Genomic DNA, 12,826 nt, shown 5'->3' on the forward strand with positions numbered 1-12,826 from the left:
TGAGCTGGTGAAATGTGCCTGCTTTCTTTTTGTCCTCTCCTCGCAGCTGGGCCATCTCCCTCTCCTCATGTTCTCCTCTTTCTCGCTCGTGTCACTTTTTCACTTATTTTCTCTGCTCTTCTGTAGCCCTCCCTCCTATTTTGAGGCACTCCCAAGCCCCATGCTTTGATTCCACTTTCTCCTCCAACTGCCTTGCCTTGTTGTTTGCTGTGTTGTATCTTCCCTTGAAATTATTCTACTTGCTTCTTTTTTTCAATTCTTTTTTGTCTTTCTTCCTCCTCCTAGCTCCTTTCCACTCAATCTCTCTCTCTTTTATTTTCAAATCTTTAAAATGTGAGGTTTTTTTTATTGTAGTAAGATATACATGACAAAATTTATCATTTTAACCCCTTTTAAGTGTACAATTCGGTGACGTTGAGTACATCTATGCTGTTGTGTAACCATTACCATCTCAGTCTCTTTTAATTAAGCGGTTTATTTCTCTGTTTAATTGGAAAAAAAAGGAAGAAACATCCATTGCTGTTAGAAATCATTCATGGGACATAATCTGTGAATGATAGTCACAGCTAAAGTTGTTTTTCTTCACCGACTTTGCCCCAGACAGAGAATGGGCTCCGGGACAATGACATCAAGCCTCGTGTCAGCGAGTGGGAAGTGATCCAGGAGACGGGGACGAAGCTGAAGCCCATGTATGGCCCTGGATACACGGGTCTCAAGAACCTGGGGAACAGCTGCTATCTCAGTTCTGTCATGCAGGCCATCTTCAGCATCCCAGAATTCCAGAGGGCGTAAGTTACCCCCTGGGGCGCTCAGCACTGCCCTTATCCCTTCCATGTCCACTCCACTCACAGGTGCTGGGGAAGCCCATCTTCATCAGCTGCAGGACATTTCACCACATCATCTGTGGTGTGACGTCTTGCACTGAAGCCGGGTGAGAACACTTGTCAAGTGTTAGGGAAATCAAGTGAGATAAGGAAAGCTTTGTCGCTGAAAAGCCTCCTGTGGGGGTTTGTCATATTAATAGTGGCTTCCATTTTTAGACCATCACTCTTCATGCCAAGAAGGTATTAATCATTAATCTTCACAGCAAGCCTGCCAAATCCCTTCCTATAGATGCGCTAGGCGAGATTCAGTGATCCATTTGGTCGATGTTGTCCTCTTGGTGAGTGGAGTTTCTTAGATTTAGACTTTAATTTTTTGCTACTCAAAATGTGGTTCACAGACTGGTGCTGGTCTTGGACTGCTGGTTATGGATCTGCAATGACTTAAGTATGGAAATTGAGAGTGAACGTTTAGAAATTTTTGTAGCAATTTGACATTGCCATGTTTTATAACTGGCATTTCAGTTTTCCAATAATTTATTCATGTTATATTTTAAATTTTTTTACTTTTTAAAGATTTTATTTTTCCTTTTTCTCCCCAAAGTCCCCCAGTACATTGTTGTATGTTTTTAGTTGTGGGTCCTTCTAGTTGTGGCATATGGGGTGCCGACTCAATGTGGCTTGATGGGCGGTGCCATGTCCGCACCCAGGATCTGAATGGAACCGGCAAAACCCCGGGCTGCCGCAGCGGAGCACCCGCGAACTTAACCACTCGGCCACGGGACCTGCCCCTATGTTGTATTTTTTAAAGGTGTCATCTGTATTAGTTGAAACAGACAAAAAAGCTGGCCATTCACCATAGATAATTGGGAGGCACTGGTGCACTTCCTAACTGGGCATGCACTAGGCTGCCTTCTTCCACACCTAGGGGCAGAGTAGCTGTGTCTGTGGCATTTTCTTCCTTAGCCCATGCTTAGGACAGGGAGCCACAGAAACTGGGAGCTGCACTGGTACACTTATGGACAGCCTCTGCCTAAATTTAGGAAATAGTCTCTGGTATTTTCCAGAGTGGGTAGGTTTCCACCTTGGTTTGAGTATGGAGGGGGACACACATGTGGTAAGACAGACGGATGGGTAGACAGGACACTAAGAATAGCACAGGACAGTTTTTTATCCATGTGGAGTTGAAATGCTAATAGCTTTACTGGTGGTTAATAAAAAGTGTATCAAATAATGCTTTTCTTTCCTCTTGGTATTGAAGACTTACCTCTTACTGTTTTCTGGCTTTGGGAATTTATGGCCAGTTTTCCATGTCTAGTTTTCATTTTTTTTATCCAGCCAATAAAGAGTAGGTTCTACTGTGCTCAGCAGTGTGCTGGGTTCAGTGGTAATCAAAAGGACATGGTGCCTGGCCCCACTTGGGGAAACAGACATTAGATAAATAATCTTAGGAACAACTGCATGGTTATAAACATGGTAGATTCCCTGAAGGAAAAGGAAGTGGTCAGAGAGGCCCTTTGAAGAAAGGACATGCACCTTGCCTGATGTACAGGCAAAGTGGGGACAGAGGGTTTGGGACAGAAGGAAGAACAAATTTGAAGCTCTGAGATGGGAAAACCTTTTCAAAGGTATGTGTCATGCACTGTATTTTTTAAATACATTCTTATCCTTGTCGCATACTTGTATTGTCATGTGGGGAACAGTGTAGCTTCATCTTATGTGTCTCATGCTCCAAGTTTTTTAAAAAAATCTTAAAGGAAAGTTCTTATGGTAGATGTTGTATAATTATTATTTGTTTTAAACTAGAATGGAAGAAACTTGTATTCTTTTGTTACAAAGCCCAACACATTTTTAGTGCTTTATAGTCTATAGTTTTTGAAAATTCTTTCTATACACCAAAGTTTGATGAACAATTACCTTTCTGAATTTTTTCTTCAGTGAAAAAATGTACCTCCTGACCGTGTTTTGGATTTATGATTTGAATTTCTTACCTCAGTCTTGTTTCAAGAGTTTTAGAATTTTATTTTATCGAGTATTTTATATTTCTATTTTCTAAACATTTACTGTATATATTAGAGCATGAGCAGCTTATTATTCATACTCCTCCTCAGTGTTTTCTTTCTTTTACCAAATATCACTGGCCTGAGGTACTTGCTCTTTAAACTCCTCTCTCCCCACGGGCCTAACTCAGTGGAGTTCCAGGAGCAGCGTCTCCATTTTGCAAGTAGAAAGGGTGACTCACAGAAAGATTAAATAACTTACGCACAACCACAGTGTAATTCGGGAACATCGGCCTGACTCCTTGATACCCTGTCTGCCACCTGAACCCAGTTTCCATTTCAGAATAATTCTGATGAGGATCAAATCTAAATAAACAAGTGTACAAATTGAATGACAACTGAAATGGATTGTGAGATAGCAAAACTACATTTTTTTTTAAGAAACACTGGATTACAAACTAAAAGCATAATAAGTATTTTAAAAATTATCTAACATTACTTCCGCCTTTTAATTTAATTTTGTCGTAATGGAGGATATTCCTCATCAATTGGAAAAGGAATATAAATTGCTAGCAAGGTGGACATTTCTGACATCAAAGATTATCCCCTTTAACTTTATTTTTCTCCACCAATCTTTCTTGAAAGCATAAGCCTTTCCCTAATACTCGCCTTCCCAGTGAGTTTTTTTGTCCTGTCAGGTTTTGAAATCTGATAAAGGCTAGATTGTAAGAGAGCTAATGAGCTCATCATGTTGTGTATTGTTAAGAATTCTTCAGTGCAGCATATGGTTCTGAGTAATTTGGTTCCGAAGTTTTGTTTATCTATTATTGGCTCTTGGTCGATTGAAAATTTCTAGATGCAATTGTTGTCCTGGTGACATCTAAAAACTGTTTGAATGGGACTGTCCCTGAGAAGCATGCTCTGGTAATTTTGATGTAGGTACATAATCTGGGATACGAATTCTGAGTTTGTAGAGAACAGGTGCCTAGAAATTTCTCGTAGTTGAGGGATCCGATTACAGGTCATTGCTAACTACAAGTGTGTCATGGTTTTCTGGTAAAGCTTTGTTGTATGATGCCTTTTCTGTTGGGTTATAGGTAGTCAGTTATAGAAATTGGTTATGTGATTACACAATATGAGTGTATTTATTCAACAAATATTTATTGAGTGCCTTCTACAGGTCGGATGCTGTTCTAGTGCTGGAGATGCAGTGATTTAGATAAAGTCTGTCTTCAGGGAGATTAGATTCTAGTATGTAATCTCCAGAGAGAGATAATAAACAAGAACGTAGATAAATTATGTAATTGCAAGTAGTGATGCATGCCAAGAGGAAGGTCAGCCAGGCTCAGGTGACAGGGAATTAGGAAGGGTGGAAGATTTCTTTTAACCTGACCTGAGAAGGAGCAAGGATCCATGGGGAGAGCACTCCAGGAAGGGGACAGCAGACGGCATGACCTTGAATCAGGAGTGAGCTTGGCCTGCCCCGGGGCAGCAGGAAGGGCAAATGGCCGGGGCAGTGTGGGCTGAGGGAGAGGGATGGGAATGAGGTCAGAGAAGTGGGCAGAGCAGAGTGCATGACGGGCCAGGGAAAGGGATCTGCTTCTGGATTCTTCCTCCTAGAGCTTTCAGGCTTAGAACTTCAAAGCCTGAAGAGGGAAAGATCAACAGCACAAAGCAGAGAGTCTGAAATAGGAAATGAACTTTGGAAGTGAGAGGAATGATTGTACGTTGAGATTAGAGATGGGTGGTTAAAGTTAGCGCTGCTCTGTCGGGATAAACCGGTCAGAAAGAGGAGTTGTGGGCTGCTCAAGGGATCGTGGACAAGGCAGGTACAGCCGGCAGAGTGGTTCAGAGCGTGGCTTTGGAGCCAAGCTGCCTGGGTCCACTCTGGGTTTCATCACACACTCTCTGGGTGACTTCGGAAGGTACCTAATGATTTTGCATCCCTATTTTCTCATCTCTCAAATGGAGTAACGATAATAATCCTTTCCTCTTATGGTTGTACTGAAGACTCAACCAGGTGATATAGGAAACCCTCAAGAAACGGTAGTTGTCACTGCTGTGTCGTCGTTATTCACTTTGGTGTGATTGAACAACCCCTGACCTCACCGTTTGTGTTTGAGATGGCAGTTGCAATGGCAGAAGCCAGTGCTTCTTGACTCTGGCGACATGTTAGAATCACTTGGGGAACTTATAAAAGATTCCAAATCCCAGGCCTCACCCTCAGCCATGAAATCAGAACATCTGGGAGTGACTCTGGCTTTCGTATTTTTTCAGGAAACTCTCTGGGGGATTCTAACTTGCACCCAGGGTTGGGACCCGCTGATAGAAGCGTGAACATTTTAGGGAGGTCCGTGAATATGGCGGCAGAGGTAGGAGCTCAGGAAAAACGTTTCTTCAGTGGATGATTTAATTTTGACAGAAAGGCAAGGAGGTCTGAGCTAGGATGATGGCTCATTTTGGTTCTGATCTCCTCTTAGTTCCTATGTTTTGACTGTCGCTTCTCATTTCCTAGGTATGTAGGAAATCTTCCAAGAATATTTGACTACTCTCCTTTAGATCCAACACAAGATTTCAACACACAGATGTAAGTGCCCAATTGTAGTTTGTTTAGAAAAGTATCCAATAAAGTGTTCATATTGGTTATCTCTGGGTTGCAAAATTAAAGGCAGTTCTCTTTTCTTCATTTTCTGTATTTTTAAAGTGTTCTAAAGTGAGCGTGTGTTACTTTTACAAGAAGAAAGAAATTAATAAAATTATAACGTACTGAGGAAAATTTGAAAATGGAATCAGTATTGAGCTGAATCAAATAAATAAGTTATTTGTGAGAAATTGAGATAAAATGTTCCACCTAAAAGCAGCTGCAATTATTGAAATGCGTAGGTAATTTTAGCATCTCTAAGGGGAAGCAACAATGACCTTTTGTTTTTGTTTCTCCCTCCCGTCCAGGACTAAGTTAGGACACGGGCTTCTCTCAGGCCAGTATTCGAAACCTCCGGTGAAATCTGAACTCATAGAACAGGTGATGAAGGAGGAACACAAGGTATGTGTCCGGGTGGTGGCCACGTTGATGTGTGGGAGGGGCCTTTACCAGCTAGAACGTGGATTTCCTCTGATTTGGCAAGTGGTGCCGTCAATTTAGCGAGTTGGCAGAATAGCTGTTGGATTTCAGAGTCTAGGGTGTCTGTCTGCATGCTACTAAAAATTGTGGTAAGTAATAACCACGGTTTGGGTTTCCAGTGCCAGTCACTTCATGGATTACATGTGATTTGTATCATTAAGGGTCTTCAGAAACAGTATTCTTCCTAACATACAGCTGAGATGGAAGGAATAAACTTTATAAAAATATTAACATTTTCCTCTTGGTAATACAATCTTGGCCCTTATGGTGTCTTTCTTCTCCTAAGCCTCAACTTTGTTTGCTAGAGTTTCTGAAGAGGCTGGTTGGTATAAACACACTGATCCCTAGACCTTTCTTTAGAGCTGAGGATTCTGAATTTCTGGTGAAGGCTGGACAGTCTTCATGTTTGGTCAGCTGGCGGGGAGTTTGTAAGCACACTCAAGTATAAGTAACTCAGTTGGCTATTCAGTCCCTGTTAATTGATAGCGTAATTGAAAGATGTGCTTTATCTCCTAATAGTCAGACTTGCATTTCCACGTGCCTGCAGGATGGGCTACTGACCCCTCCCTGGGCTGCTCTGTTACACTACTCTAGAGGGTGTTACTTGCAACCTAGTCTTTCTGAGTGGTGCCCTTGGCGTTGTGCAGTGCACAGCTTACACAGCTGTCTTTGGCGGCCTTGGCTCCCATTGCTGCAGATGTCCTGAGTGGAGTTCACGCCCCACTTGCTCTGCCTTCAGAGTACCCTGTCTTGACTTAGTGGGCACGTTCTTTCAATTCTGTTTCTCAAGTGTTTGACCTCTGTGCTCCTACCTTAAGTCAGTTATCCTTAACTAATGCCTGCAGACTGAGAGCAAGAATCGAAAGTGAATCTGCTCTTTTTCCTAATGAAGCCAGTTAGCTGGGGAAATGGAGCAAAGAGGAGAAGGGAGATTATGAAGGGCACATACAGAGGCAGGGTTGGGGACTGGGGAGAAGGGAGTAGGTTGTGAGGAGGATGGAGAGGGATACAGACTTTCTGAACAGCCAGACAGGAGACCAGAGTGTCGGTGGGGCAGGAAGCCTTATGTTCCCTGGTTGCCTTGTTATCCAGCATTGCAGGATCATGAGTTCCTTACCCACCTGAGACTGGAAGACCCTCATCTGGGATGCAGCTGAGGAGATGGTTTGGGTGTGGGGCTGGGGTCTGAGCTTATCAGGCTGCTTCTGCCTCTGAGCTCCGCTGAAACTTTGAAGAGGCGCTAGTGAAGAAAACGGTCCAAAATTTTGTTTTGCTCACATTTATCCTGAGTTGGCATCCAGGCTGTCACTTCTTAGGCCACTCTTAAGGCGGAGCCCACCCTCCCTGGTGGAGGAGGTGGAGACTGGATTGGGATTTGGGAGCCTGGCTTCCTCCCCTGGCTCTGCAGGGAGCTGTGGGACCACGGGCAAGTCATGTACCCTTTCAGTCTCTGCCTGGCGGAATTGGTCTAGGTGGTGGTTGTGAATATGGCAAGAGTGAAGGACCCCTCTCTGATGTAAATAAAATCTGTGCACATTACATGGCTGCTGTTGTGCTTTTGGAATCTCTTCACTTGAGAAAATGTGAAATGCAAATTCATCCATTTAGCGAGGTTTAGAAGTAAAATTTGGTTTTGTTAATATTACAATATCTTTTTACATTAGAAAAAGGAAGTTCTTAGATGAGCAAGGCACGTATTTGTTCAATTTTGGACAGTGACTGCTTGGGGCCCTTGCCCCCTCCTCGCCGGTGGGTTTAGGGACCATTGTGCAGTAGCTCTGTGGTTCCAGAGGTCTGAGGCTTGTAGATGGGAACCACTGCTCTGTCTGGCTCAGGGTCCGTAACTGGCAGCATTTGGTCCATATTTGGACTGCAGGTGTGTTTTGCTTGGCCCCCAGACAAATATCTGAATTTCCAGCTTCTCTTAAACACATGGCAGTCCCAGTCCATAATAGCAGTTGCCTGAAGCTGAGGAGCAGCATCCCTTCACACAGGACACACAGTTCCCAGCTGGCTCCAGTCCCTTTGTGATTTGTGATCCAGCAGGTACACTGGGTATTTGGGTGTGTGACCCTTGATCTAGATAATCTGTAAAATCCTTTCCCACTCAGGTGCCGTGATCTAGTGGTCTTGAAGAAAGAACCCCGCATGTGATCAGTGGAGCGATGCGTATCTTGGCAGTGGAGGGGAAGGCCTGTCTGGCTGGGTGGGAAATGAGAATGAGGGAGTCTTTGGTCCAGGTGTCAAAAAGGCTCCTTTAACATTCAAAATAGAACTTGAATTGACCCTATGATTTTCTTTGGGGCCCTAGTGATGTCAGTTTCTAGCTGTTATTTGAACAGACAAGTAATTCTTAGTAAAATCTCCAGTCTCCTTCACAGAGGAGGGAATTACTTTCTGAGGCATCAGGATTTTCATCAGCACTTGGTTTCAGAGAAAGCAGTTTGTCAGAATCTTCTCTCTGATATCAAGAGCCCCTTGGTCAGGTGGTCTTGTCCCAGGCCTCTGGCATTTCTGGCTTGTAGATGAGCCTGAAGTGCTCCAAGAGAGGAAAGAAGATGTGCTGAAGCAGAGAGAGGGATAGATTACAAGAGGAATGTGTGGTGGAGGGGAGAGAGCATAAGAGAGGGGTGGGAGCCATGTGGTGGGAATGCCTTTTTACAGGGCCGCTACCACCAGTGATACTAATAACTGTGTTACGTAGAGCTTATGAAAGGCCAGGCTCATCCTGCATGTTCACTGATGCAGAAACTGATGCACAGAAACCTTGCCTGAAGTTACAAAGCCAGGGAGTGGCAGAGCTGGGATTTACAGCCGGCAGACTGACTTCTGAGTCTGTGCTTTTGACCACTACACTATCCTACTTCCCTGACAGTAGATCCAGGACTTGGTTCCTGCTCCCTGTGCCTCAGTGTGTGGATGGTGGTGAGTGAATGACAAAAGGGGTGTGTGAAGTTTGCAGAATTCCAACGTAACCCAGTAACTTGAGTTTCTTACCTCTGTCTCACATCTTGGGCCATTTCTAGAATGTATACTTCCTGGTATTAAATTTTTCTTCTCCAGACCAAGGTAAAATCTAGGTTTTGTGTATGCATGCTTAATATACATTTTCATCTATAAAAAGATTTTCAGTATTTATTTTGGGCACTGCCATTTCTATATAAATTTCTTGAATTGATTTTTATTTTTTTGGTGAGGAAGATTGTCCCTGAGTTAACATCTGTGCCAGTCTTCCTCTATTTTGTATGTGGGTCACTGCCACAGCATGGCTTGATGAGTAGATAGGTCCATGCCTGGGATCCAAACCTGCAAACCCTGGGCTGCTGAAGTGGAGTGCACGAACTTAGCCACTGCGCCACCAGGCTGGCCCCTTGTTGAACTGATTTTTGAAATTAAATTGCACCCACAGTAAATAAAATCTCCTTACTATAAAAGAACACTTTTTCTTCTTTAAAAAATATATTCCTGATCTTTATGCATTCTAAGACAGTGTTCACACACTTTAGTGTTGAATACTCCATAATTTATTTCTCTTTTTGAAGAGAACATGTTTTAAACAATCCTGTATTCTGAGCAATTGCTAGTCTCAGTTTTTGATCCACGTGAGATAACCAGTCTTCTACTTTAGTGATGTAATTTTAGCCCCAAACATAATAATATTGTTTTCACTAACCTCCATTTTCCGAGATTGGGCAAATATAATATTTCTAACTTACCTTTTGAAATATGAAAAAATAGCTTGGGGCATGCCATCTATTCCTTTAGCTTAGGAGATTAAGGGTGGACCTGGGTTAGGAACTAGTGGACCAAGGTTTATGGTTTAAAGTGAGTTTAACTCAACAAACACCATAAGCCTATGTATTAGGGACAAGCTGAGATGCGTCTATCTTTTTTTATTCGTGTGGTCTTCCAATGTAAGTATCCGTACAAGTGTTTCTCTGATGTAATACAAAGCCTCCATCTTGCTGCCTGTTTATTAATTAAAGCGTTAGGCTCAGGGGCTATGAGGGGGCAGAGTCTGGCTGCCCTCTTGGTGCAGTGTTCACCAGAAAGGTCTGTGCAAGCATTTGGGAAAGATTCTGAACACCATAGTCTTCTAATTTGAGCTGATCTGTTTTGCAGTTGCTGACGGAGAAAGTAAGTACAGTACCCTATGAATATGACAGGTTCCTTACATGCTTGCTATTTTGGAAACTGTTTGGGGCTCCCCCTTAGAAAGTTAGTTGTCAGGATTGGCCGTTGCTTCAGGCGTCCGAGAGCTGGCTCTCAGAGAGTGCGTGCTTCCTCAAGGCAGGCCTGGCCCTTGGTCAATTTTGGTCTTTTCTTTCATCTTGTGCAGTGATAGGCCCATAGGGGACGCTCAGGTGATGTCACTGACCCCACTGCCCACTAGGAAACATGGTTTCTTTGAGTTAGTTCTTTGGTTCTTGTTTTGACTTTTTGGTTTCTTTTGGGTAACTGCTTTATATAGAGCCTGGCCTTTAAAAAAATTATTTAAATTTGTAAATATACAGAAAAGTAGAGCGCAAAGTCTAATGAATCTCCATGTACCGATGTGTCGCTTCAGCAGTCACCGTTCTGCCACTTTGGTCTCATCAATCCCCCCTAAACTCATCTCTTTCCTTTCCTTCCTTTCCTCTCCCTTCCCTGCAGTATTTTATCACCAAATCCAGTCATCCTCCTTTTCACTTGTAGATAGTTAATATGCAGCTGGAACTAGGATACCTTCTTCTTTTCTTTTAACATAAATATCATGTTAGAAGTTGTTTGAAGAGTTAGAAGCACCCCACCAAAATTAACCACGAGTCCTCAGTACCAGCTAATACCGGTCCATGTGCAGACTTCCCTGCAGGATCAAGGACATCTTTTTAAAGTCCGCCTCCTTTTCTTTTTGCAAGCTATTGATTTGTTGAAGGAGCAGGATCCTCTGCTCCGGGATTGCTCTAAAGATTGCTTCCTTGAGGTGTTGTTTAGCTTGTGTTTCCCATAAGCTGGAAGTTAGATCCGGAAGCCTAATTAGATTCAGCCTCCAGTTGTTTATAGCCTGACTTTCTAATATACTGGATATGAGGTGACTATAGTGATAGCTGAGCGTGGGAATTAGTGAGACCTCTCCCCTGAAATCAGAGATGGACTAGGTGTGGGGCATGGGTGCAGGCAGACGGGGCCAGCTGATGATCAGACGTTGACTGTGGAGTAACCAAGTTTGAGCTAAATCCAGCTGTGACAGCCAGGAGTTGGAGTGTGACATGGAGAGGAAGGGCTAGCATCTCTCTGGTTGGGACACTTTTAAGTAACATCTTGATGGTCAATAATTCTCAGGCTATAGCTTGACTGTTGAACAAAGGATTAAGAAAGATCAGTCGAGGGAAAACAAAGAAGTGAAATGAGCACAGAAAGACAAGAGGCGTGGGAGGGGCATGAGTGAGGCTGGGTGGCAATCCCAGCGCAGGGCTGTTTCTAGGGTCTTCACCAGGGTCTTTACTGAAACTTCTCCTGGTTGTATGACCACATGATGGCACAGAGCAGCAGTGATCTTTTCAGAGTTTACTCTCGTTGAACTTTTCAAAGCAGCTGCTTGGATGGGGACTGGCAGCCACACCACGCTCGAAGCACGGCTTGTAAGAAGTAACACCATCAGCAGCAGGCAGTGAGTGTGTGCTTATGTGAATGCCTAAACAGAAATGCACCATACAAAAAGATTGATTCCAGTTGGTGCCTCTACACTGCGGAGGGTGGAGAAAGACTTGCACAGACCTGTCCTGTTGGCCCCAGAGGTGCCTCGGTGTGGAGAGGGCTTACCCAGAGTCCAAGACGTACTGTCTTCTGATTTCAGCAACTGGTAGGACGGACTCGGGGACATCAGAGGTGAGAACTAGGCACATGTGTGCAAGAAGAGTATTAGGATGAGAGAGAGAGACACAGAGAGATAGAGAGACAGAGAGAGAGGGAGAGACTGACTTTTCTAGCTATGTGATCTTCGGCCAGTTACTTGACACTTCTTCGTCTCAGTTTCCTCATCTGTCAAGTGGAGAAAATAATGAAAATAATAATCACCTCATGAAGTTGGGTGAGTTAAGCAATATACACATATAAAGTGCTCAGAACTGTGTCTGGCACCTTGTAATTATTCATCCAGGTACCTAGAATAGTGTCTGACATTTTATAGCACTCAGTAAATACCTGTTGAATGAATGAATAAATGTTAGCATTATGCAATGATAAGGCATTATTATTGTGTGCGTGTGTTGGCTGGTACTATGTAGATAGACAGCCGTATTGTGAGTGAAGAAAGTTACCACTTTTACATAGTTTTTAGGAAGTGTATATACAGTTGGAAAATTAATTGTCAGGGGTAAATTGGTCTTCGCTGGAAGTACATCTGAAGCCATGTGTGTGTGTAAGTCGGTCATTTATGTACAGGTTCCAAGTCCTCAGATGCCAAAATGCTGCTACTTTGGGGAGTTCTCCTCTGAGAGCTGCTAGCACTGTTTCAGGTCCTCCGCAGTGCTCCTCAACATTTTTTATAGCTACGTGTGTTGTCTCTCATTGCCTCTGTTGTCTGCCAGAATCCCCAATAGTGTTCTGCACAAGGTAGGTTGTCAGTAAATATTGAATGACGAGACCAGATATATTTTCAGCAAGACAGGAAAATTCACCTGAGTTTTATTAGCACCATTGCTTAGAACGTGCTCATTGGAGAGATTTTATATGTAGGGCAGGCCCTTGGCTGCCGGGAGATAAATATAGGTTTTCCCATAAGCTGGTGCGTCTGACTGTGCGATTCTGCACACCTGTCGTGGTCTCCAGACCTTGAGCATTGAGCTGGATGTCCAGGAGACCTCAACGAAGTGTGAGACCTGGCCTCCGCCTGTCAAGGACTG

At 43.5% G+C, this 12,826-nt stretch overlaps 1 protein-coding gene across 1 annotated transcript in view; it reads left to right on the forward strand.

The window, feature by feature from the left end:
• The window catches only part of USP13 (ubiquitin specific peptidase 13), a 106,631-nt gene that overhangs the window by 52,367 nt on the left and 41,438 nt on the right, over window positions 1–12,826 (forward strand). Inside the window, exons 8-10 of the mRNA XM_023623342.2 lie at window positions 601–788; window positions 5,337–5,408; window positions 5,771–5,864. Of these exons, the coding sequence (XP_023479110.1) occupies window positions 601–788; window positions 5,337–5,408; window positions 5,771–5,864 (354 nt within the window). The remainder of the gene's footprint in view (window positions 1–600; window positions 789–5,336; window positions 5,409–5,770; window positions 5,865–12,826) is intronic.

This window comes from Equus caballus, chromosome 19 (assembly GCF_041296265.1).
Source record: "Equus caballus isolate H_3958 breed thoroughbred chromosome 19, TB-T2T, whole genome shotgun sequence".
NCBI lineage: Eukaryota > Metazoa > Chordata > Mammalia > Perissodactyla > Equidae > Equus > Equus caballus.